Source organism: Triticum aestivum, chromosome 2B (assembly GCF_018294505.1).
Source record: "Triticum aestivum cultivar Chinese Spring chromosome 2B, IWGSC CS RefSeq v2.1, whole genome shotgun sequence".
In the NCBI taxonomy this organism is placed as follows: domain Eukaryota; kingdom Viridiplantae; phylum Streptophyta; class Magnoliopsida; order Poales; family Poaceae; genus Triticum; species Triticum aestivum.
Window position 1 is genome coordinate 7,366,909 of NC_057798.1, and position 23,382 is coordinate 7,390,290.

Genomic DNA, 23,382 nt, shown 5'->3' on the forward strand with positions numbered 1-23,382 from the left:
CTTTTCGAATTTGAGGATTCTAAAAAATTCCAAACAGGCCGTAGGCTGTCTCCATCGGATGCGGATTTTCTTGCTGAATTTTTTGATATATTATACATTTTTTTCCGACATCGTATGCAAAAGTTATAGCCGTTTTACATTTTTCCTACACTTTTTGCAAAACATGTCCAAATTTAAGTTTTCAAATTTTCCTAACTAGTAGATATAGTAATATAACTACCTCTCGAAGGATTTTATTTTTTGAATTTTTTATCATTTTCTTTTGATTTTTTCAAAACTGAAATGGCGATACACGGGGGAGGGGGGTAGAGTTTGAAAATTGGCCCCTTTAGTACCGGTTCGTGGCACGAACCGGTACTAAAGGCTTGTCCCTTTTAGTACCGGTTCGTGGCACGAACCGGTACTATAGGTTAGACCTTTAGTACCGGTTGGTAACACAAACCGGTACTAAAGGGGCTCGTGGGGACCCGGCCTGACGCCAGCCTGCCACTACCCCTTTAGTACCAATTCGTGGTACGAACCGGTACTAAAGGCTCAACACGAACCGGTACTATTAATCGCAGCCACGAACCGGCACTATTGATCACATTAGTGCCGGGTTTTTTTTTACAAACCGGCACTAATGTGCTTCACATTGACCCTTTTTCTACTAGTGGCAGTGTGGTTAGGATTCCTCATCACGTGGCAAAATCAGATGTCTGGTGCTTCATATCTATGCAAGCAACAGCGATGATGGCGGCTTCAGGGCGCTGGTTCTTAGAGGCACGTGCCCGAAGACTTTCCGGCTGTCATCGGCAAGGTGGCTCGTTCTCGCATTAGTAATGGTCGTTCGGTGGTCTTGAAATCTCGACGTAATTTTTATTATGTTTGGTGGTTGTTTGGTACTCCCTTCGTAAACTAATATAAAAGTGTTTAGAATACTAAGTTGTGATCTAAACGCTCTTATCTTATACTCCCTCCGTTCTAAAATAGATGACCCAATTTTATAGTAACTTTGTACTAAAGTTAGTACAAAGTTGAGTCATCTATTTTGGAACGGAGGGAGTATTAGTTTACAGAGGGAGTAGTTTTGTAAATTGCCATCCCACAATGGGTTTTACTGCGAAGAAACCTCCGCGGCATAAAACCCTCGCCGCAGCCTCCTCTATCACGCGCAGGCTGTAGCTCCACTCCCCTCGCCGCCGCCGCCGCCGCCACGCAGCTGCCATGGCCGACACCGCGCCGGCCGACGACCGGCCGGAGCCCTGCCCCGTCGCCGCGGACCCGTCGCCCCCTCCGCCCCCCACGCCGGAGGAGCTGGTGGCCCGCGGCGTCGCGCCCGTCAAGCCCGCCTTCCTCCGCCCGGCCCCCGTCCGCGACGCCCCCGGCGAGGACGGCAGGGCCAGCGGCGCCGTCCCCCTCGAGAAGAAGTCCAAGCGCCAGTTCAGGCGCGACCGCAAGCAGGTAACGATGGCGGTGCACTCAAGGTGCTCGCGGTAATGCCCCACAGACAGCGTAGACCGTAGTGTTGTGAAGCAGCGCGTGCCAGGTGCTTGTGGTAATGCCTGCGCGTAGTTGATTTGTAGTTGGACGGCGTTTCTGTCGTGGCGTATCTGTTTCCTGAAATTTTGATCTGTTGGAGGGTGGTATGTGCCCGTGCAAAGTGTGAAGTGGACCAAATGTGTTAAGGAATTCAGGCTAAATAGTTTCTAGAAATTGGTCGCGGACCTGCCCTGACAAGATTTGTTTTGCCTCGACACTAATGGCTAGTAAGTACATAAGTTGTGAGCAAGAACCACTTACTGAATACAAATGCGAGGACTAGAAATTTTCACTGGCCTGCATGAACACATGCTCTGTTTCATTGACTATAGTTTATGTAAGAAGCAAGCCTGTGGGCGTCTGATTTCTCTCTAATGCAGGTACCCTTACATTTGTGATTCCTGTGTCGGCACGATGTCTCTTGTTACTATGATCTTTACCACTATGAGCATGTCCTGTGTCCTTGTCAGACTGATTGCTTTCTTTAAATACTCATCGCTCTTTATAAGCTGGAAGTGTGCACCCCAATCCCTGCAATTTTTGGTGTCCATGCCAGCAATTTTTGATATCTAAGTTGGAAGCGACTTAACACTCGTTATGTTCCGTCTTTGGTTGTAGTAATGATATAAGATGGCCTGCTTTGATTTTCAATGACAATTTGGGGCTACCTTACTAGTAGTATAGTAAGATCTATGTAACTCAAGTTATGTACCATCTTTGTTGCTAAGCAGCCTCTGAACTACCCCTGTTGCATGCCTGCATCTCCCATCAATTTTTGTCTCTACTATTCGCTCCGGTCATAAATATCTGCATGCTTTGGGAGTGCCCCATGAACATGGCAGACCTTTGTGTATTTGTTATGTAGGCAACATATACTAAAAACTGTTGGTCGTCAACTTAATTTGGTTAGTTTACGTGCCACTTATGCAGGAACAGGAGTCGGTGTTGCGTCTTTGTGTGGCAGTTGCCAAAAGTGGAAATGTGGACGCTTGCAAATTTGGTGCTTCTTGCCGTTTCACCCATGACATAGATGCTTATTTGGCTCAGGTATTCTTTTATTTGGCCATTCCTGGCCCTTCTTGATTTGGTGTTCTCTTCTCCCTGGACCTATAACTCATGACTGAACTCTTTGTTACTTTCACAGAAACCAGCTGACCTTGAAGGAACATGTCCATTCACTGTTCTGGGGCAGCCATGTCCGTATGGACTAACTTGCAGATTTTCTGGTACACACAAAGATAACCATGCACCTTCTGAAAGTCACGAGATAAACACTTTGAGTAAGGATGTTCAAAAGCTCTTATGGAAGACCAAATATAAATTTCCCAGGGCCAGTGAGCAGATCAAACATCTTGGTCTTAAGGTACATAATTTAAATTTCTTGAATTCTATTGTCTACCAGGTCTGTCTTTTACACTTGTTATCATGGACACAGAGTGCACGATTTATGTTTATTGGAGCACATTGCATTTGTACGGGTTAAAATTTGCATATTTAATGGTTACCGGTTATCACCTGCTAGATGGGAATGGCTAAACATATAGTAGTCGTAGCCCTAATTTTGGCAATATTGGAATTTCTCTGCCTACTGATTTTACTGCATCTCCAAATGTAAATCATAGTGGTCCTCTCATACTCAACTTCTTAAATACATAGAAGAGATGTATGTTCTTAGCATTGGCAGTTACTATGTGCCTGATACTGATATGGGTATAAGATCTCAAATCTTGCCAACACATGGCTATTGAAATTTGTTATGTCATATACCACTTTTTATTTTGATTATAAGTTATTGTTATGAATTTTCTGATGCAACATGGGGCGTGGGTGCAGAATCTGTTGTTTTAGGATCTATTCTGTGAGTTCTGTCACATGATAATACTTTCATTTAGTCTCAATCGGTGTGTTTCATAATGCAGGAAGTCATCAAGATTAAAGCAAGTGCATTAGCTGAAGATCGGAGCGCTGATCATGATAATCCAGACGTATCATGTGAACTGAATGGTGATGAAAAAACTGAATCTTCTTGCAATGCTGCTGTGAATGTGGAACATGATTCCAGTTTGTGCAAAGAAATTGATAAATTGGGGGGAGAACCTTTGGATGGTGACTCTGTTGCAAGGGCAGCAAAGAAGTCAAAGATTGAAGTTGTTGAAATTAACAAAGGAGCTGGTAATTTTGTTTCTGGATTTAAGAGCCATTCTTTTAAGTGCTCCTATTGCTCATAGTATGGTTTCATTTATTAACCTTTTTACGAACATTATGGGTTAGGTACTCATGACACTAAGCCGGAGCCTGAAGATCCTAATTTAGTTAATGGATTGGAAGTGCCCTCAAATATCCCAAGCTCTTGCAGAGTTGACCTAGTCGCAACACCTCATTTACGTGAAAGGAAGATAATAGATTTTCGGGAGAAGCTGTACCTTGCTCCCTTGACCACTGTTGGAAATCTTCCTTTCCGGAGGCTGTGCAAAACATTGGGAGCTGATGTTACTTGTGGAGAAATGGCCATGTGCACAAATCTTATGCAGGTTAGAAAACAAAGCACCTTGCTGGTCTGTTCCATCATCATATGTGACATATGCCCTTTTTGTGTCTTTGAGTGGACTTAATTTCTTACATCCCTTACAAAATGCTGCCAAGGTTAATGAATTGTCATCTATTTATTCCTTGTGATGACATTTCATATGAATAATATGTTTCATGTAGGGGCAAGCTTCAGAGTGGGCTTTGCTGCGAAGACATTCATCAGAGGATTTGTTTGGGGTGCAAATCTGTGGAGCTTTTCCAGATACAGTGTCACGGACAATTGAACTTGTGGATAATGAGTGTTCGTTTGACTTTGTTGACATAAATATGGGCTGCCCAATCGATTTAGTTGTCAATAAGGGTGCTGGGTCCTCATTGCTTAACAAACCTATGAGGATTAAGAGTATTGTTCAAGCATCATCTGTCGTTACTAAAAGGCCTTTAACTGTTAAGGTAATTCAACGACACACATATTAAAATTGAGTAGCAGAATTGTTGTGCTCACCTTGTCTTTGCTTCTTGATTCTAGGTAAGAACAGCTTTCTTTGAAGGCAGGAACCGTGCTGATTCTTTAGTTTCAGACATTTATGACTGGGGTGCTTCAGCCATAACAATACATGGTCGATCGCGGCAACAACGCTACAGCAAAAATGCCGATTGGGACTATATTAACCAGTGTGCACAGAAGGCCCCTGACGACTTGCATGTCATTGGAAATGGGGATATATTCTCCTTTACCGACTGGAACAGGCATGTTTCTGGCAGCTCCAAAATTTCCACTTGCATGATTGCTCGAGGTGCGCTTGTCAAGGTTAGTATGTACAGCAGTTTACATGATTTAAGTTGTTATATATTATGAGAATAAAACAAATGGTTCGGAGTATTTTGGGAAAGCATGATTATGAACCAAATTTTTAGCTTGGAATTGTGTTCAGTTCTAGATCAGTGAACTATGCTCCAGTGTTTAGTCTTGAAAAACTTTCGACCAAAATTTCAATGGCCGTTTGCCATAAGAATAAGTGCTATTCATCGTTGCAAAACATTGGATATTTGTGACACTGTTTAATGCTCTCCATGTGTCTTCTTTGTTTTTTGTGTGAATGGTACTCCTTATACTTATAACCATTCTAGAATTGGAACAACTACTTTGCATGTCTTCTGTTGTGCCTCAACTGCAGCATATAAACTGTTATTTTCACATTTGTTCCTCTTCTATGAATTTCTCACTTATCCCTCTTAAATCTAAAAAATTCAGATGCCAATTATTCTAAAAATCTGCGCATTTGGTCCGTGTTCGTAGCTGCCAAATGGTTGATGACTGTGCATCCATATTGTTTACGTAGTCAGTGGACGGTCTGTATAATGCATACTTCACATTGAATCGATACCTGATAGACAAGGTAAACTGTAGCATGTAATCGGTAGTAATTCAGGAGGATACATGCAAACTCAGTATTACCTGGATGCTCATAGGTCCTAACATTTTTTGTAATGCTTTTACTACCTTAGTTAATAAGCTCTCTGCATGTCTGTACTAGATGAGATGTTTGAATGATCAGTCTAATAATAGTGCCTGATCACCATTGAAACAACCTATGCATTGATTTCTCAAACATAATGGAACACATAGTCGGCAGGAAACGTCTACATGGGCTTGCCCTTTATGGGTTATTGTATTAAATTGTGTTGGTGCTCATGCATGCCGTTTTGATGCCTGGCAGCCTTGGATATTTACTGAGATAAAAGAACAAAGGGACTGGGATATCACATCAGGCGAGAGATTGAATATTCTGAAAGATTTTACGCGTTTCGGTTTGGAACACTGGGGCTCTGACACCAAAGGTGAGTCCTCTCAGCTCCGAGAGAGTATGTAGAAATTAGGACATTTTCCTTGCCATGTTTTCACAGGGAGTTGTATGGCCCATCGTTTAAACTTACAAATTGTCTTGTCTTGCAAATAATCATCTTCATTCTCAACTTATAGTTCAAAAAATGTGTTTTCAGGTGTGGAGACGACACGCCATTTCCTACTAGAATGGCTGAGCTACACGTGCCGGTACATCCCGGTCGGGCTGCTGGACGTCGTCCCGCAGCAGCTGAACTGGAGGCCCCCGAGCTACTGTGGCCGCGACGACCTCGAGACCCTGATGGCCTCCGACTCAGCAGCCGACTGGGTAAGCCAGCTGCTATCCTCTTTCTCCACCCGGTTGTCTGATGAACTACTTGCAACATGATTGGAAAGCTAGCTGATGCACCTCCTCTATGCAATACGGCAGGTGAGGATCTCGGAGCTGCTGCTCGGCAAAGTCCCGGAAGGGTTCACCTTCGCGCCCAAGCACAAGTCGAACTCGTACGACCGCGCCGAGAACGGCTAAAAGAACGCCGCATGATGGTTATTCGGCAGTTTACATGACGTGAATAAGATCGCGCCTCTTCTCAGTTAGTTTGAAACTCAGCAGGGGCTCCATGTTGCCTGCCTCATAATGGTTATTCAGTAGAGTGTGGAGCAACATCATGATGCTGTTGCATCTTCTTTTTTTCTGAATGGTGGTTGCTTTTTAATTTGAAGCATGCAGGATCCTGCTAATTGCAAGCATTAACAGTTCTCTATACAACCAAACATATTAATTTAAGTTGTTGGTGGCTCAGTTATATATCGCTTAATTTTCTCTCTCAAACGATCAACACAGAGCCGCTGGAAGATTTGGAAGGTTTCGGGCAAAATTATGAGAAATATATTCCCAATTTATTTTCCTATCTGAAGACGACCCATTACTAGTTATTTTGGTGAGTTAGCCCATGATTTACTGGATGCGGATTTGATGAATATGATTCCACGTGCACCCCTTATAAATACTAAATTCAAAAGAAAATACTAAGAAAAAATCAAAAGAATCTAAATATTATTTGTAACATACATAGTCAACCAGTGTACTCGCGATCGAGGCAAAAATGTCAAAACCAAAGCTATATCTTAAGAAAACACTGTTTGATGAATAGTACGGTCTCAATTGTATTTTCTTCACTAAGAATACCAAGGATGTCAATAATTCATGAAGCTTCACACATAGAATGGTTGACCATGTTTGGTACCCCAAAATTTTAGAATTAAAAAAAAGTTTCCTTGTATTTTTCAAATTTACTATTCACATGGTGCACATGGAACCATGCTCAGCTTTGTATTTTCAATGATTATTTTAACATAGTACAGACGCAAGCGCTCATATATGCGCGCATACACTCACCTCTATGAACGCACACACGCACACCCTACCCCTATGAGCTAATGAGCACCTACTGATGTTTTAAAAAAAAAGAGCCAATGAGCACCTCCGAGAGACTGAGTCGGCATATCATCTTCAGATTTACGAAGTCACCGCATGCACTGTCATCGACGGGAACGTCTCCTTTCACTAAAAAAGCGCATCATCGAAAATCCTGAAATAAATCCAGAAATAATGCAAGCACCAGGACTTGAACCCTAATGGGTTAGGCATACCATCGTCCATCTAACCATCCAACCACAGGTTGGTTATATATTATGATTGTGTAAAAAAACTAGACCCTTATACCTACCCATACATAGTGTGATTGTGTTAATTTTTTTTATACTATACCCTTATTTGGTAAGAATTTTCTCGGTTTACCAAAGAAAACATAATTTTATTCGCAAAGTCTATGCGGTGGAAAGTTGACGCAGTTTTCAGGAAAAAAACAGTGTGAAAAATCATAAATGGAAGGAAAAAAAATCAATGCGGATAGAGGGAGAGGGGGCATGTAAGATTGGCCAAACGCACAACAAAACCTTACTATAAGCAGGAGAGATTTCATGGTGCATACAACATTCATTTGAAATGATTTATCACAAATGAAATGAAGAAAAAAAAACATTTCATGATCAAGACGTCGTAAGCTCAAACATTGACCTGTGATGTAAGTATGTATCAAGCAGCTCAAATGGCCGTAGCAAAATGGTGAGACGATACAAGACATTTTTTCTTCATTCATTCAAGTTTCGGGCTGCCAGAATGAGAAGAGCCGCAGGCCCTGGAACAAGGAAAAGGGCTAGATAACATCAGAGGGTGCTGTGACGGTGACGGCGTGGGGCTTCTTCCTCCTTATGCGGTGCGCAGGATGATGTGAACCCCGCTCTCGGTGTCGATGATGTTGCTGATCTCCCCCACCTTGAGAGCGTACGTGGCGTCCTCGAAGGGCTTCTGCATCTGCCTCCTCCCAAAGGTGCCTATCAAGGATTCATAGCAAGATAACGGTTACCAAGGCGCAGTTGTGGTGGGACGTCAAGGGGTGCAATCAGCAAGAATTCCATGAATGAAAATCATTGCTGTGTTTCCACAGAGATTGTATTATTAATTGAGCGGATAAAATGTAGGAACAATCAATAGCATGATGGTTGCAGCACCATGGTAGCGACGCTTCACCCTAATCAGCAAGAGTACAAGCTTCACGGAAGAGATGCACACTGATATTATAAGTCTAACAACACAACAAGGCAAGGTTCTGTGATAACTGGTGTCAAACTTGCAAGTTCATAACAACTTCTGCTTCATGCTTCTTCCTTCAAACTAGTTAGGCGACACGAAAATCTTAGCTTCAGGCTTTCTTTAAATATCATAAGGAGACCCAAGCTCTCTCTCTTGTTGAAAGCCTAACCCCACATTCGTCATTCAGAATGGGAACAAAAACGAGCAAGGAAGAAATTGAAACAGGCTCATACCATGTCACTATTGTCATATCATAAAAATGATGCTCTTTTATGACATTGCATAAGAGGGGATATATTCCAGCAGCAGGCAAGCACAGGAATGTATGGCGTACTTCAACTATATTTAATATCAAAACACCAGGAAATGATGAGGCATGCAAATGTAAGAGATCACAATTAACACTACGAAACGATTCCAGCCAACTTATTATTTCTCACAGATAATCGACATCAAAGATCCAACGAAAGGCGCGTGCCGGGACAACCGACTGAATATTTAGCACTCTTGTTTTAAAGGCAAGTTACAATCTTACAGAATGTTTATGCACTTTCAACTGAACCCTATCCATCATCCTCTTATCTTAGACATAGCTATCCCTGAACTATCATATTCATTCATACTACATACTACACCCAGCAATCACCGCTTCGTACTACGAAATAGCATCACTTCACTTCCCTACACAGTATGACACATGATTAGTTCGTGGATCCAGGAAGGAATGCCGCTGGCCGATCGATCCGCCTATCTTCGCATAAAAATCAGTTTCCTAGTCAGAATTTGGCCTCCTGTGATGTAATGTTCACCCCATAAAAAGCACAGTAGTCAACACCTTCCATCGTCCATGAATTCATCCTAATTACATTACTGGCCCCTGCCCATGTTAGGAAATAACCGAGCGCCGAATCGCCGGATCGACAGCTCGGATCGTAACCCTAAATCCTGGCGGGCGGCGGCCTCGCATCCAAATCTAGCCGGAGCGGAGCGGGGGGCGAGGGGGGCGGCGCATCGCGTCGTGCGTGCGTGCGTGCGTACGTACCTAGGTCGCCGCCGCGGCGGGCGGAGGAGCAGTCGGAGTGCTGCGCGGCGAGGTCGGCGAAGGAGGCGCGGCCGGCGAGGATCTGGGCGCGGAGCTCGCCGAGGCGGGCGGCGGCGTCGGCGCGCGTGGTGGCGGAGATGACCCGGCCCTCGGGGTCCTTCCACGACGCCTTGCGCCGGGACCCCTCGTGCTTGATCAGGATGTGCGACGCCCGCACCGTCTCCTCCCCCGTCGCCGGCGACGCCATCTCTCCGCCGCTCGCCGGTCCGGTCGCTTCGGTGGGTGCGGTGGCTCCGTCCGGCGCAGGCAGGCAGGGCAAAGCGGAGATCTTTTTTCGAGTTCCCCTGATTGGGTTCTGTGGGCGGAACCTAGTAGCGAAAGCAGAGCATGAGGCGTATTCCGAAAGTACGCCTTCGGGCTGCGTAAACGGAGAATAGGCTCACCTTAACATTGGATTTTCCGGGACCCCTAGATACATCCATATGTGCGACAAGTAATTCGGAACGGGGGAGTACGTCAGAGGCTCTACCAAGTCTTTGCGAGAGAATTAAATTTCAGTTCTTGTAACCAGGCCTTAACAATCTTAGAGGTGTAAACACTATAATTGAAACAGACAAGGCTATGAGGTTTTGATCCTGGGTACCTGCAGGGTCGTAGAACGATAAAGAGATAAGAGACAACTCTGTAGCAATCAGACACATACATGACATTAATAATTCAGAGTCATTCCATCGACTCCTTATACAAGTATATAGGGTTGCAAGACTATGTCTCAACCTATTTGCTTACCGAATTACTCGCACATGACAACCAGCTCGCAAGAGGAAATCATTGGAGAAGACATAAAGATGAATTGATAACATCCCTTACAATGGTTGCCAAATGCGATACACGGTGACGACTATGGTGGTAAGAGTGGAAATGGCGACGGCTAGGGTTGGAAAATGGCTTATGTAGTGTTCCGCTTGACGTTTTGTTCGCCCTCATCCACAATTCTGGTACGGGGCCCTTCATAAATGTTGTTGGGTTGGACCTCCTGGAGCCGTGGGCACTTGGTATGTACGGGCGCTCGTGTGAGCGTATGCCGTCATACTAGACACCGTCTTTCGCTCTGGTCTCCTTGCTGCGCCTTCAATTCCTTCCAGCCCTTCTCCATTAATTTATTTCGTTCTATGTGATCATTTATCCCCATAATTTAAATTTTTTCTATGAAAACAAACTAGACAAAGGATTTCGTGATCTCTCACATTCATTAGTCATTAGTAGCAATATCAGATGATTTTCTCATAGTTTTCAAGCTTATCATGTTTAAACAAACATTGTGATGAGTGTAAAAACATCACTCATCAAACCCCCACACAACCTGAAAAACAACAACAAAACGCAGCATGAGCCCTCCCACCGGCAAGGGCCAGGATGCACCATGCCGCCATGGCCCTAAGACCATAGGAGACAAGGCAGATCGGTGGCGGCTCCGGCAGGAGGCGGAGAAACCCTAGTATGGGACTCACTCGTGGATGGAGAGGAGGAAAATGTTTCGTTAGGGCCGGGTAGCTTGTATCTATAAAGTGTGGAAAAAACCTATTTTAAGAAAGACAGAAAAGGGTACTTTCTTCCATTCTAATTTATTCCTTCATGTTTTTGTTTTTTTTTTCTCACTGAACTTTCCCCCCAAAACCGTCTCAACTTTTAGCTTTAGGGGAACATATCTTCCGTAACTACTGAATCCCCGAAAGAGTGTTCCCCTCCTTATCCCCATTAGTGTTTACTCGGGAGTAGTGCGTGCATGACTCTAACCCTTAGACAATCGGGTCAGTGATATGCTCCAGATTTACCCATAAGGTATCCTCCTCCGAATGGGTACCCTTACCCACCAACATAGGGCGACTAACCAACAAAGTTTGGACCGGTCAAATCCTGACAACCCAAAATTGAAGTTTTCGCGAACCACCATGTAGTTGGATGGTTAGAAGGACAATGGTATCCCCAGCCCACCAGGGTTCAGGTCCTGGTGCTTGCATTATTCCTAAATTTATTTCAAGATTTTCGTCTATGTGCTTTTAGTGGAAGGAGACGTTCCTGTCGACGAAGAGGCGCCTACGGTGACTTCCTAAATCTCAAGATGATATGCCAGCTCAGTCTCTCGAAGGTTCTCATAAGGGTAAGGTGTGTGTGTGCGTTCATAGGGATGAGTGTATGCACGTATGTATGAGCGCTTGCGTTTGTATTGTGTTCGATTTTTTGTTTCGAAGTTTTCAACATTTTTGGCACTTTCTATTCTTGGTCCGTTTTTGGTGACTTCTAGAAACTCCAGTGCCAAATTTCAAAATTTCTTGGGCCATCTTTTAGAATTTAAAACTTTTGAGATTTTTTTGGCCATTCAAAATTTTGGACTTGAATTTAGGAAATTTTCAGATTTGTTGCCTCGGAATTTGAACTTTTAGCATGATTTCAAACTTCGCAAATGAAAGGGAAATATGAAAAAGGCAGAACAACAGGGCCCACACATGAGAGAAAAAAAGGTGGAGAGAGAAGGGAAAGAACCCATTTGTGGGTCCCCATGCACATTCTGTCTACCAAAAAAGGATACCTCCCAACATCCTGTATGTAGACTTAAAAAAAAACATCCCGTATGTAGGTCCCACCCATTAGTTGTGACATAACAAGGCATGTCGCCTCGCTTCCCTATGCTCGCGCACACGGATATAAGCATGTCTTTTCGTGACGTTCCCCTCCTCTTAAGGGTAGGTTTATTATACCCCTTCCGGTTCCAGGCGCATAGGGCACCTTGGGGCATACACATCGATCAAGACACACTAAGATCGGCCAATGTAATGTTTGAAATTGTGGAAACGAACCTGTCATGTTCCCACAAAAGATGCAACTAAAAGAGGCGTTTAACCCTGCATGTGTGGGGAACTGGGGATGAAAGCTTTGAGATATGCATGTGTGAGATGGGGAGCCAAGAAATATTAATTTGTTGGTTACAAGGGATATTAATTACAGTCGTTCGGTGGTCTACATACATGGATGTAATTTATGTTTCTTCTGTTGTTCTTTGTACTGTCATGATTATTGATAAATAGATCGAAAGTTTTCTTAAAAAATACCCGATTTCTTGCAAGCGCTCTATGCACCTGGATGGAGGGAGCATTACGGTTGATTATTGTGATCTTGTCTGTCACAATGACAATTGTATTCAAGTGCCCGTGCTTAGCGAATGTTTAGGGTGTCCCACGAGTTTATAGCCAGCAGTAAATTCAAAACAAATGTGAAAAAAAATTTAAAAGTTCTGATGTTCTTACTTGTTCATGTTAGTGTTCAAAAGTGCCTTTGAATTTTTTTCATGCGAAACGAAACAGTTGTGTTTCAACAGAAACAAGACAGTTTAGTGGTCTAGAAGTAGCAAAATTTTGCTACTCTGTTCATGTAAAAAATGATTGGGCTTTCACCTAAACTTTTGCTGATGACACTTGGCCATGTCCAATTTTTTCTGTATTTTTTTAACTTTTATTACTAAATCATTTTTGACGCGGAGTCCAAGCCGGAGACGCTTTGATCATCCGTGCGCCCAACGTAGCTTTAATAAGCAATCCAGATTCCTCAACGCCACCGACCCCGAAGGCCGACGCCCAAACTCGAGCGAGCAGCCGCCGGCACGCGCAGCGCGCAGGCGATCCACCGACGTAGTACATGGAGACGCCGGCGGTTCGGATCGGAGCAACCGCCGAGGAGGCGAGGGCGGGCCTGCATTGGATCAAGGTTAGGGACGGCGACGGCAAGAGGATGATCCTTGTGTCCGAGGAGTTCATGGACGAGCTCAGGGCGAGGCCGCCTCCGCGCTCGCGGTTCCCTCCGCAGCTTCAGCGAGGAGCTCCTCCGCCGGGTGGTGAATGGTGACGAGGCCAAGCTCGCCGTGCTGGTCGAGGGGTTCGAGGCCGCGCGGAGGATCGTGGACATGGAGAATGACATCCTCGACCAGCACAAGGCCGTGGGGTACGCCTACACCGAGCTCCGCGGCGACGCCGTCGTGGACGGCGACGAGGCTTAGGTCTAGCAGTGATTAGCTCGATCGATATGAAACTGTGTGTCTTACTCCCTCGGTACGAAGTTATACTAGAGTTGAGACAATTATTTTGGGACAGAGGGAGTACTATCTTGCAATGCTTTGTAATGACCTAGGCCAAGTTTGGTTCGTTAATATTGATCAGTTCATCGACGGTGGTTGCAATCATGATCTTGTATGTATTCCGTGTGTATCTCATGGATGTATCCGGAAAACACCGTGGATTTACTTGGGTCGCATGTTTTGTTTTGCCCGTTTCGATTGCATAATTTGGTGTGACTAGTTCTTTTTTGCCGGGGGATCACATTGGTTATTGGATGGTCCTGTTCCGGCAATAGGATCAAATTATCCCCCCAAAAAGGTCCCAAAGTTTAACATGAAACTTAACAGAAAGCCTTCTGGTGTCCGCTCCGCTCTATCAGAAGCTACCCTTTATAGTCTCTTCTCTTGAATGTCAAGTTGACAAAATCAAACGATGGCGACTGATTGCATGATCATGGATTAAGATGTTGATTACCTAAGCAATTCATACTTCACAAAGGTTGATTGCCCTTCAGGGTCTTCAACAAGAAAGAAGAGATTTTTGTAAACTCAAATCCTGTTTTGTTCTTTCTATATGTGTGGATATCCTCCATGGTGATTCACAGAAGCAGCCAACATATGCATGAATGAATAATTTCTAGCAGACTGGCCAAGAAGTGGCATGCCTGATATCTTGGTTAGCTATTACTTTGTACGTGATGCCAGTGATAAATGACCTAGATATGAAAGACATATTACCTAGATATGTTAGATCCACTATCTAATACTCCATCTGATCCATAAAAAGTGTCGCGGTTTTGAACTACAGTTTTGCTATTTCACATCTAGATGTGAAATAGTATCTCACATCTAACTTTCTAAGCACATGATTTATACATCAAGATTTGTATTCTTTTTTTGTTAATTGATCTTGTTCCCGTGCATGTCACTAGTGGGGCGCCCGTTGTGGCAGTAGGCCGTGCTGTTTTTATCGATTGATTTTGTTTCTCGTGAGTTGCCTCGTTGGCTGTTGTGGCCACGAGTGAACTTTTTCAATTTTCAATTTTCTTTTTTTTTCTTTTTCTTCTTTTTTCATTTATTTGTTTAAAATTTGTAAGCTTTTTAAAATTCATGACTTGTTTTTTTACTTTTTATCTTTTCTTTTTAATTTTTTAAATTCATGTTTTTTTTCATATCGTTGTTAGTTGGCTCTCCATCATCAAACATGAGTTGTCTTTTTTTTTCAAGTTGCAAGTCTACCCTCAATTTGCAACTCAGGTCCGACCTTCTTTTGTCATAATTGCAATACCATCCTCGATGCGCAACTGAAATTTGATATATTTTTGTCTCGGTTGCAAGTCCATCCTCGAATCGCAACTCGGCACGAAACTTTTTTTTTGTCCTAGTTTTAAGTCCACCCTCAACTTGTAACTAAGGCCCAACTTTTTTTTCCGAGTTGCAACTTCACCCCAACTCGCAACTGGAGCCTGATCTTTTTTAGTCCCAATTGCATGTACATCCTCGACTCGCAACTGGACCCGACTTTTTTTGTCCCGGTTACAAGTCCACCATCGGCTAACAACTGGACTCAACCTTTTTTTTCCCAGTTGATAGTCCAACCTTGACATAACTGGGTCAACATTTTGTCCCAGTTGCAAGTCTACCATCGACTCGCAACTGGGCCCAACCTTTTTTGTCCCAGTTGCAAGTCCACCCTGGACTCACAACTGGGGTCCGGTCTTTTTTTGTCCCAGTTGCAAGTCCACCCTCGACTCGCAACTGGAGTGCAACCTTTTTTTGTCCCACTTACAAGTTCACCCTTGACTCGCAACTGTGCCTCGTTCTTTGTTTGTTCCAATTGCAAGTCCATCCTCGACTCGCAACTGGGATCCGGCCATTTTTTCCAGTTGCAAGTCCACGGTCGACCCGCGACTGGGGCCCGAGCTTTTTTATGTCTAAGTTGCAACTCCGCCCTGCACTCGCAACTGGGGCCTGGCCTTCCTTTTGTCCCAGTTGCAAGTACGTCCTCAACTCGCAACCTAGGCCCGACCTTTTTTTGTCCCAGTTGCAAGTCCACCCACGACTCGTAACTGGGGTCCGACCTTTTTTGTCCGAGTTGCGACAGAGTGGGTGCTTGAATTTTTCATGGGCGACAAAGAAAATAGCAAGAAAACGAAACAAAACAAACAAACAATACAATGATGAGGCTTTATTTATCTCTTGATGTGGGATGATGTCATAGTTAGATTATCTCACATCTAGATGTGACATAGTCGGACCCATCTTTTTCAAATGCATGAACATTTCAAAATTTCAACATTTTTAAATTGTACAAACAAGTTTTTTATTGAAATTCTTTTATTAAAATGAAAATAGAATAAACTTATTCGTGTCTCCCAAAAAAGTGCACACTCTAAAAATTGTTCAGGGATCTTAAAAAATTGTGCATGTTTTCAAATTTTGTTCGAGAATAAATTGTTCAGAATACCAAAATTTGTTCTTATTTAAAAAACTGAATTACAAAGTTTATTCACATTTGAAAATACATTTTCGAAATTTCAAAATTGTTTGTGTTTAAAAAAATATTGAACATTTCAAAAATGAAATTGCAATCTGTAAAAAAAGAGTTCCAAAAAATCAAACATGCTTTCTAATCTGGACGCTATGCTATGTTCTTAAATGTTTCTGGTTTACTAATTGTCAATAACAGTTGTTGGTTGGAGAAACAAAAGATAAAAGAGACTTAGATGTGATATATTTATCTCACATCTAGATGTTATATAGCCACACCCTTTGAATTAAGGTTCAAAACTGCGACACTTATTATGAATCAGAGGGAGTATCGAACAGATAAGCGTTTTTCTGCAAGTTACTTTTGGTCTGTCACTCTTCCCCTCCTATGTATGGCGCAATGAAGCACCCAAGCGGTGACACGGGTGAGGCAGTCTTGAAGATGAATTTGATGGTATCATCTCTTTGATAGAGTCCTTTGTCTAATATTTCTATTCTATCTTGTTTATCTTCTAGTTTGAGAGTCTTTTGTAGATATTTTGTGCTTAGATTTATTCTCCGTTGTGTTGTACCGAGAGTTTTCAAGTTTCAAAAGAATTTTTAAAACTCCCATTTACCCCCCTCTGGTCGATATACTATAGCTCCTACAGGACCTACCGCCAACACATTGAAGCCTCGCACATCATTCTTTGAAGTTGTGGAACCTCCTAGGAGCCCACACATGGCAACCTAGACGTGACACTACGTGTACTAGACTTGCACAAACTGGCAGCCCACACCCTAACATCGACGCCACATATCACCAGATGAGTACAGTGGGTGGTACTAGGACTAAAGAGCGGAAGTTAGACCTACATTTTTATATATTACTTATTAAAGTACTGCTCCATCTATCTATGCGCCGAAAATGCGTCAGAAAATGGATATGTATATCTTCAACTATATCTTTCTTAGGCTCTTACGTCTCTTGTGCACCGAAAGTGTGTCGGGATAAGGATATGCATATGTTCAACTCTATCTTTTATCATTCAGAAAAGGCAGTCGACAGGATTTGACCCATAGTCTCCTATTATTCCAAATAACGCAGCCCCTATCTATCTAAATATCTATCCGTAGTGCGGCATACATCTTTAGGCACCAATCCTACTTAAATGTCAGGCATGGATGTTGTACTGGCCGAAAATTGACATTGCTCCGTGTGATCATCCTATAAAAGCACCACTCTGTTGCCCACACAAAGAAAGAAGCATTGACCCCTATGATCTAAGAGGACTCATAGAGCAGGGAGGCTATCTGGTATGCTTTTCATAGTTATAAAGGGCATTCTCCCATTGAAATTTTCTAGGCATACTATGCATAACTTGAAATTACGAGTTCTTGTATTTTGTATATTTGAAAATCATAGCTTGTTTTTTCGGTACATGCCCGCGCCAAAGAAAGGATTGTCATTTTTCTTTGTTGGCGAGGTTCCCGAACTTATTTTCTTTCCCTACGTACTATATATGTTTGAACATTTTTTCCTAGTCTTGCACGTCATAGGGTCCTTGATGGTAGATAACCAATTATGTTTGACAAGTACTCAAAGTAGGTTATTACTTTTATGTTTTCAAATATACATCAATGCATAAATTGTGTTATATTTGTTGAGTTTTATTATGTTGGAATATTGATGGTAAAATAGTCGATCTGAAGAAAAAAGATGCTGAAATTTCATCTTTTATTTCAAACACATGTCACTTTCCTTGTCGTCGGAGTTTTTTTCACATGAAAGTTCAGAACAAGAACTTGAACAAGTTTTAGAATTTTCTATTAGATTGTAGAAAAATTATCCTATAATGGCCTAATTAATCAAAACTTTCCCTCTTGTAAAGTGGAAGATCTTTTTTAACTTGATTGACTAAAAGTAGAAGATCTTTTCTTGTTCAATAGAGAAAATCCTCACATGTTCACTAAAGGATCAGAACAACAAAACACTAAAGTACGACTATGTATTTTACATATAAACTAATCCATCCATGTTATTTCCGTGAAACGTACTGTCTTTCTTGTCGTTGATTTTTCCTAGTTAGTTTAGTTTTCACTTTTGGAAAACTAGGAATACTTTTGGAATATATAACATATTTGTTCCCATGATTTGTGTCATGGTTGACAATATATTATTATTTTGTTCAAAATAAATACTCATTTTTTGTTATAATATTCACACCACTCTGAAAACAAAAGAAACCTCTATTTTCATGCTATAAATTTGTAGTAGTAATTGGAAGTGCAAAGTTCACATATAGACTTATGTATCCGCATATATGTATAGTCATGCGAGGCTTAAAATATTCATGTATACACTTATAGTTATTCATGTATACATTTATTATATAGGTGGCAATTTGTTTCTTTTCACATAATAAAACATCATATTATCTCAGAGGCCTTAATTGTTTTGATACATACACCTATTTCTTCTACAGTCATATTGGAGAGCATTTCATCGGCTTCATCAAAACGAGCGAAGTTGTTGGTCATGAAGATGGGTCCTCAGATTAAGGTCGCAAAGTCACAACACAAAACCATATAAATTTATTTGTGTGTGTCTTAATATTTTTGGCACCAACAAACATTTATGTGCTTTTTTTATCATGCAAAATTATTTGATCTTATCAAGTGTATAATATATTTTTAGACATGCCACAATGTTATTGTTGTTTTGTAGTCTTGTTAAATATAATACTACAAATATACTAAACTAGTTAATGATATTCATCACAGAAGCTCTCCATCAAGCAACAGAATGAGCGTCTGGAGATTGAGAACAAAATACTGGCGATTGAGAACCACAAAATACGCGAGGAGTTGAGGACGTACCGATGTGTTGCTTGCTTGAAGATTGAAAATGCCTACCTGAAAGTTGAGGTTTGCCAAAGTAGATCCAAGACATACAACGATATACTATAACACTTCTATCGTGCATTATTTCTAAATCAAGACTAGAAAATATTATTACTAGATATAGAATGTTGACAACTGAATAATATATTTCTATCATATTGAATAGTTAAACACCCAATGGCTAAATTCTTGCATTGCAATAACACGAAAACATTACAAAAATGGTTGAAAGAAAATATGGAATTTGAAATATAATGCAAAAGTGTGTGCTATTACATGTTCAAGTCAAACAAATTGCACCCATGTCAGCATGTAGATGGTTTATGAAGTAGTGTCACTCATTTTAATGTGCATCTAAAGAAATATTTATATTCCACAAAATGGTTAAATAAGGAAATTTATTTTGCTTCCTAGTTGACCCAATAACGTGACCATGTAGCACATTCGACATTTCTTGGCTAGGAGTAAAATTTAAGGTCCGGATTAAGCATTAGCCTCCTACCATCACATGGATCAGTAGTATTTCCGAAAAATAGCAAAAAATATTGTCAAGACTTACTAAAAGCAGCACCCTGTATAAATGGGAAAGTGAATTTCAACACCCAATGAGATATTGAGATATATCATACAATAAATGCTTTCCCCGTGCGTGGCCAGGGGGGACAGTATGTTCGAAATTGGTTTTTTGAATGAATCAAGTTTGCGACTATGCCACTTCTGACTATTGGTCACAGAATAAATAAGAAATTTATATTTAGTTCCACCAAATATGCCCAACCGCAAGCAATACTAACCAGAATCTTGATAATATAGGATCTAAAAAGTACACAAGCATAGATGGAAAATATGATTCTAGAGATATTAATAATTGCTTATGTGTGTGGAGACTATTGTTCAAGTGTTTATACAAAATTTAACACATTTACTTTGTGAGAGGTTCATTTTGGTTGATTATTGCAGTTTGATATACTTAGATGTTACCTCTGATTGAATAACTGCCCAATCAATAAACATAAAATATTTTGAATATTCATTATTACTAACACAATATTTACGTACTTACATGTTTAAAAACTTAGAATTCAGCACATAAGTAATCCATAAATGAAGAAAAATGAGAAACTGAAGCTTGAGAACACAATGTTTTTAGGATAAAACCATCATACCAGTTTAGACTTTTATTATTATATACTTTCTACTTCAAAACTCAACAAACATATAGTTCAATGTAAAATGTTTTTAGAGGAGATATATGAAAACATGTAATCCAATCAAGCAAAGGAGTGAAGATGCTTGTCCGATATAGATTATGAAAGTAAGTATTCAATTAGATAGGTATAAATTAACTCACTATATTTGAAACACGGTGAAAACATATTGAGAAATATCCATACCCATAAATTAAGAGCACTACATATAAAATGCTCTTTTATTCCGTTGAAGCAATGAAGTTATGCATTAATTATCAATTGTCCAAAACAAAGATACATCACTTTATATTTGCTCTAGTATGTTAGTGTTGTGTTCTTGTTTCTAGTATACTACTTACGACTGAAATCCATAACTTTACTATTTTTGAAATAGTCGCCGGCAATAAATTGAGCACACAAAAAAAAACATAAGTAACTTCCTTGGTAAATATTTATTATTGAGGGAAATTGGATATACCTTGTTAGGGATGTGTATTTTTTTAACCGGAGGCGAAATCTTGGTCTTGTTTCACCAATTGAGAACAACATATTCTATTTTTTAAAATGAGTAGAAACCAAAGATAGAACATGTTGAGTCATCGACAAGCTAGGATCACCATCATTTATAAATATGACAATGTAGACAGGATAAATTTGACACACTGTTAGGGATACGCGTCCATGAATTCTCATCGTCTATTAATGCCATTCAGTCATTGTAATCTATATTGTGTCAATAGGAAAAGTGAAATCCTAGCTTTCGCTAGAACTAGCTTCTTACTATCCTATCCTGTGGAGTTTTTCAGGCAAGTCAAATCAAAGATGCAACTACCTAATGGTGTAGGTGTACCATAAAAACACTAGACTAGAGAATCAATATGTGGTTGAATGGTAATGCGGGTGGTTGTTCCCGTGGTTCACCAGAGATTAAACCCTAGGTTTAACGTCCAGTGTCTCGTTAAAGAGGGAATATTCTTTTGGTGGGAGACGACGTTCTCGTAGATAATGAGGCATCTGTGGTAATTTCGTCAATCTTAAAATTTTGACTATGGTATTCAGTAGGCCCTTTGTGGTGACGATGTGGGTGATGGTGTGCATGTGTATGTGTGTGCATGTTGTATTTGTGTGTTACTATTGCCTACTCAACGGTTGTAGGTGCGTGTGGGCGCATGTTAGGATGGCCATAGCTCTGCACTCAGTCACTCACATTGGTAGCACGTGTTGGTTTGGCTTATCTAGCTACCGAAACATATTGGATTGGCTGTCACATTTTGATATCAACGGACTTTTTTTTGGAGATAACATCTTGTGTATCCAAGTGGGCTTTTTAAGCCCACTAGTGTGTGCTCCGAACTACAATGTTGGCTTGTTTTGATAATTTTACCCAAACTAGTTCCTTTGTATCTAGCGCGAGACACATCTCCATTTGCCAACATGCTGCTAAATATGGTTTTCTTCAAATTAAGTCCAAGCTACATCCAGTTCTTTATTTCCTGCTAAGATGCACTCTATCTAATGGCTTGTTCTATTGGCTACAAAACTTGGCCACATCTTCAAACATTCAGGTCCTAATAAAGTGCATAGCATAAATAGCAAATACATATTTCTTACAATCCAAAATATTTGAGATAGAAAAAACGATTGTACAGAATTCATTGGGGTCTATGCACCAAAGCTGATTCATGTTTCAAGAATCAATATATAGTTGCATGTGGCCTGCTTTGTTAATTATTTTTGCCTCGATTTCTTCACATTGCACACCACAATTTTGCAAACGTCAAAGCTTTACTTCATGCCGTATTGATCATTCTTGCTAGATGTTTGGTCAAGCTACCAGACTTACATGTATTGTTTTTTGCAGCTTGCACACTCGTTTCGTAATGCTGCTGCAATTCTAGAAGCTGAAGCACAATCTGAATTGGAGGTTGGGTTTTCCTCTACAGCACCCCAGATTCCAGCGGATACTAGCGCAACTGGACCACTCCAGTCGGGTGCAGCTGGGAGCCAAGATGAACCATGCGAGTAATCAACTGGCAGCAAATTATTTGCTGTAGTTACAAAAACCTATATACATACAGAATAAAAGTTTCAGAGACTCGGTGTGTTGGTCATTTCAATGACAATAAGTGACACTACAAGTCCATTGTGTCTTGTAGTTAAGCACCAAAACCTTTTTATGTGTTACTGGTACTTGAGAAAGTTGTATGTCTTCTCATATCTATCTTTTACATTTGAAACATGGGATATTATATTGTGTTTGTGCAATCTTCTGTCCTATAAATATTTTACTTATTTATTTTATTTCCGAGGAAATTTGTTTTTTATTGGATGTGATTGCTAAGTTTTAGATGTATGTTTATGCACTATTTTTTGAACTCTTTCTCATATACTTGAGAGGTCATAAACTAAGCCACGAAATTGGATGGCCCACAAATGGGCTTGATTTAGAAAGGGAATGTGATTGCTAATTTCTTATTTATTGGTTGCGATTACTAAGTTTTAGACGAATGTTTATGCACTATTTTTTGAACCCTTGCCCATATACTCCCTCCGTCCCAAAAATAAGCGTCACGACTAAGATAGATAGCTGTCAATTATCAAAAGCGTTGCGGGTCGGGATTTGCCACGACTAAGTGGAGATGTATGCAATAAAATAAATAAAGAGTAGAAACGGAATGAGTGCTTTTCTAACTTATATTAGGCAGTTAGATATTCAGATGATACTCATGCTATGTGCTGCTGAGGGAACAAAGACCTTGTTAATAGTAGAAAAGGAGAGAATGGACCAGATAGTCATTTCATATTACAATATATTCTAATCCGCATTCATAATTTCCATGATTCAAGGGGGGGGGATTATCAATGTCGCGGCTAGCTGAATTTTGCCATCTATAGCAGAATCTTGATTCCCATGATTCAGTACCAAATCAATGGTATGAGTTGAAACCTGCCCAGGAGGAGGCGGGGTGATCTTTACCATACAAAAAGTTATTACCTATATGTGAAAGATGGACTGTGCAGCAGTTGCTCATCAATCAAGTTGGATTGCGCCAATGGTGCTCGACCAATTTCTCTATATTTGACATTATGACAAGCTATGCCAACTAAAGGGTAAAA

General features: G+C 41.0%; 3 protein-coding genes across 3 annotated transcripts; 2 read left to right on the forward strand and 1 right to left on the reverse strand.

The window, feature by feature from the left end:
* Positions 1-1,142: 1,142 nt before the first annotated feature.
* Positions 1,143-6,698, forward strand: LOC123043074 (tRNA-dihydrouridine(47) synthase [NAD(P)(+)]-like). Its single transcript, XM_044465418.1, has 10 exons — positions 1,143-1,443; positions 2,452-2,568; positions 2,666-2,884; positions 3,441-3,693; positions 3,793-4,052; positions 4,231-4,503; positions 4,580-4,861; positions 5,772-5,892; positions 6,055-6,224; positions 6,327-6,698. The coding sequence occupies exons 1-10, from the start codon at positions 1,207-1,209 to the stop codon at positions 6,423-6,425; spliced, it is 2,031 nt and encodes a 676-aa protein (XP_044321353.1). The 5' UTR covers positions 1,143-1,206; the 3' UTR covers positions 6,426-6,698.
* A 1,226-nt stretch (positions 6,699-7,924) lies between these two features.
* Positions 7,925-9,945, reverse strand: LOC123043075 (peptidyl-prolyl cis-trans isomerase Pin1). Its single transcript, XM_044465419.1, has 2 exons — positions 9,595-9,945; positions 7,925-8,293 (listed from the first exon to the last, which is right to left on the reverse strand). Exons 1-2 carry the CDS (start codon positions 9,839-9,841, stop codon positions 8,169-8,171), a joined length of 372 nt encoding a protein of 123 aa, XP_044321354.1. The 5' UTR covers positions 9,842-9,945; the 3' UTR covers positions 7,925-8,168.
* Positions 9,946-17,352: 7,407 nt separating this feature from the next.
* Positions 17,353-22,511, forward strand: LOC123038707 (uncharacterized). Its single transcript, XM_044462211.1, has 5 exons — positions 17,353-17,361; positions 17,461-17,488; positions 18,658-18,734; positions 18,956-19,099; positions 22,127-22,511. Exons 1-5 carry the CDS (start codon positions 17,353-17,355, stop codon positions 22,289-22,291), a joined length of 423 nt encoding a protein of 140 aa, XP_044318146.1. The 3' UTR covers positions 22,292-22,511.
* Positions 22,512-23,382: the final 871 nt, after the last annotated feature.

Excerpts from the sequence above, each read along its gene's own strand:
- LOC123043074 (XM_044465418.1), top strand. The coding sequence starts at position 1,207 with ATGGCCGACACCGCGCCGGCCGACGACCGGCCGGAGCCCTGCCCCGTC. Across the intron at positions 2,885-3,440 it reads TCAAACATCTTGGTCTTAAG|GAAGTCATCAAGATTAAAGC; the intron begins GTACATAATTTA and ends TTCATAATGCAG. Across the intron at positions 6,225-6,326 it reads CCGACTCAGCAGCCGACTGG|GTGAGGATCTCGGAGCTGCT; the intron begins GTAAGCCAGCTG and ends GCAATACGGCAG.
- LOC123043075 (XM_044465419.1), bottom strand. The coding sequence starts at position 9,841 with ATGGCGTCGCCGGCGACGGGGGAGGAGACGGTGCGGGCGTCGCACATC. Across the intron at positions 8,294-9,594 it reads CCGCCGCGGCGGCGACCTAG|GCACCTTTGGGAGGAGGCAG; the intron begins GTACGTACGCAC and ends AATCCTTGATAG.
- LOC123038707 (XM_044462211.1), top strand. Across the intron at positions 18,735-18,955 it reads AGATGGGTCCTCAGATTAAG|AAGCTCTCCATCAAGCAACA; the intron begins GTCGCAAAGTCA and ends TATTCATCACAG. Across the intron at positions 19,100-22,126 it reads ATGCCTACCTGAAAGTTGAG|CTTGCACACTCGTTTCGTAA; the intron begins GTTTGCCAAAGT and ends TGTTTTTTGCAG.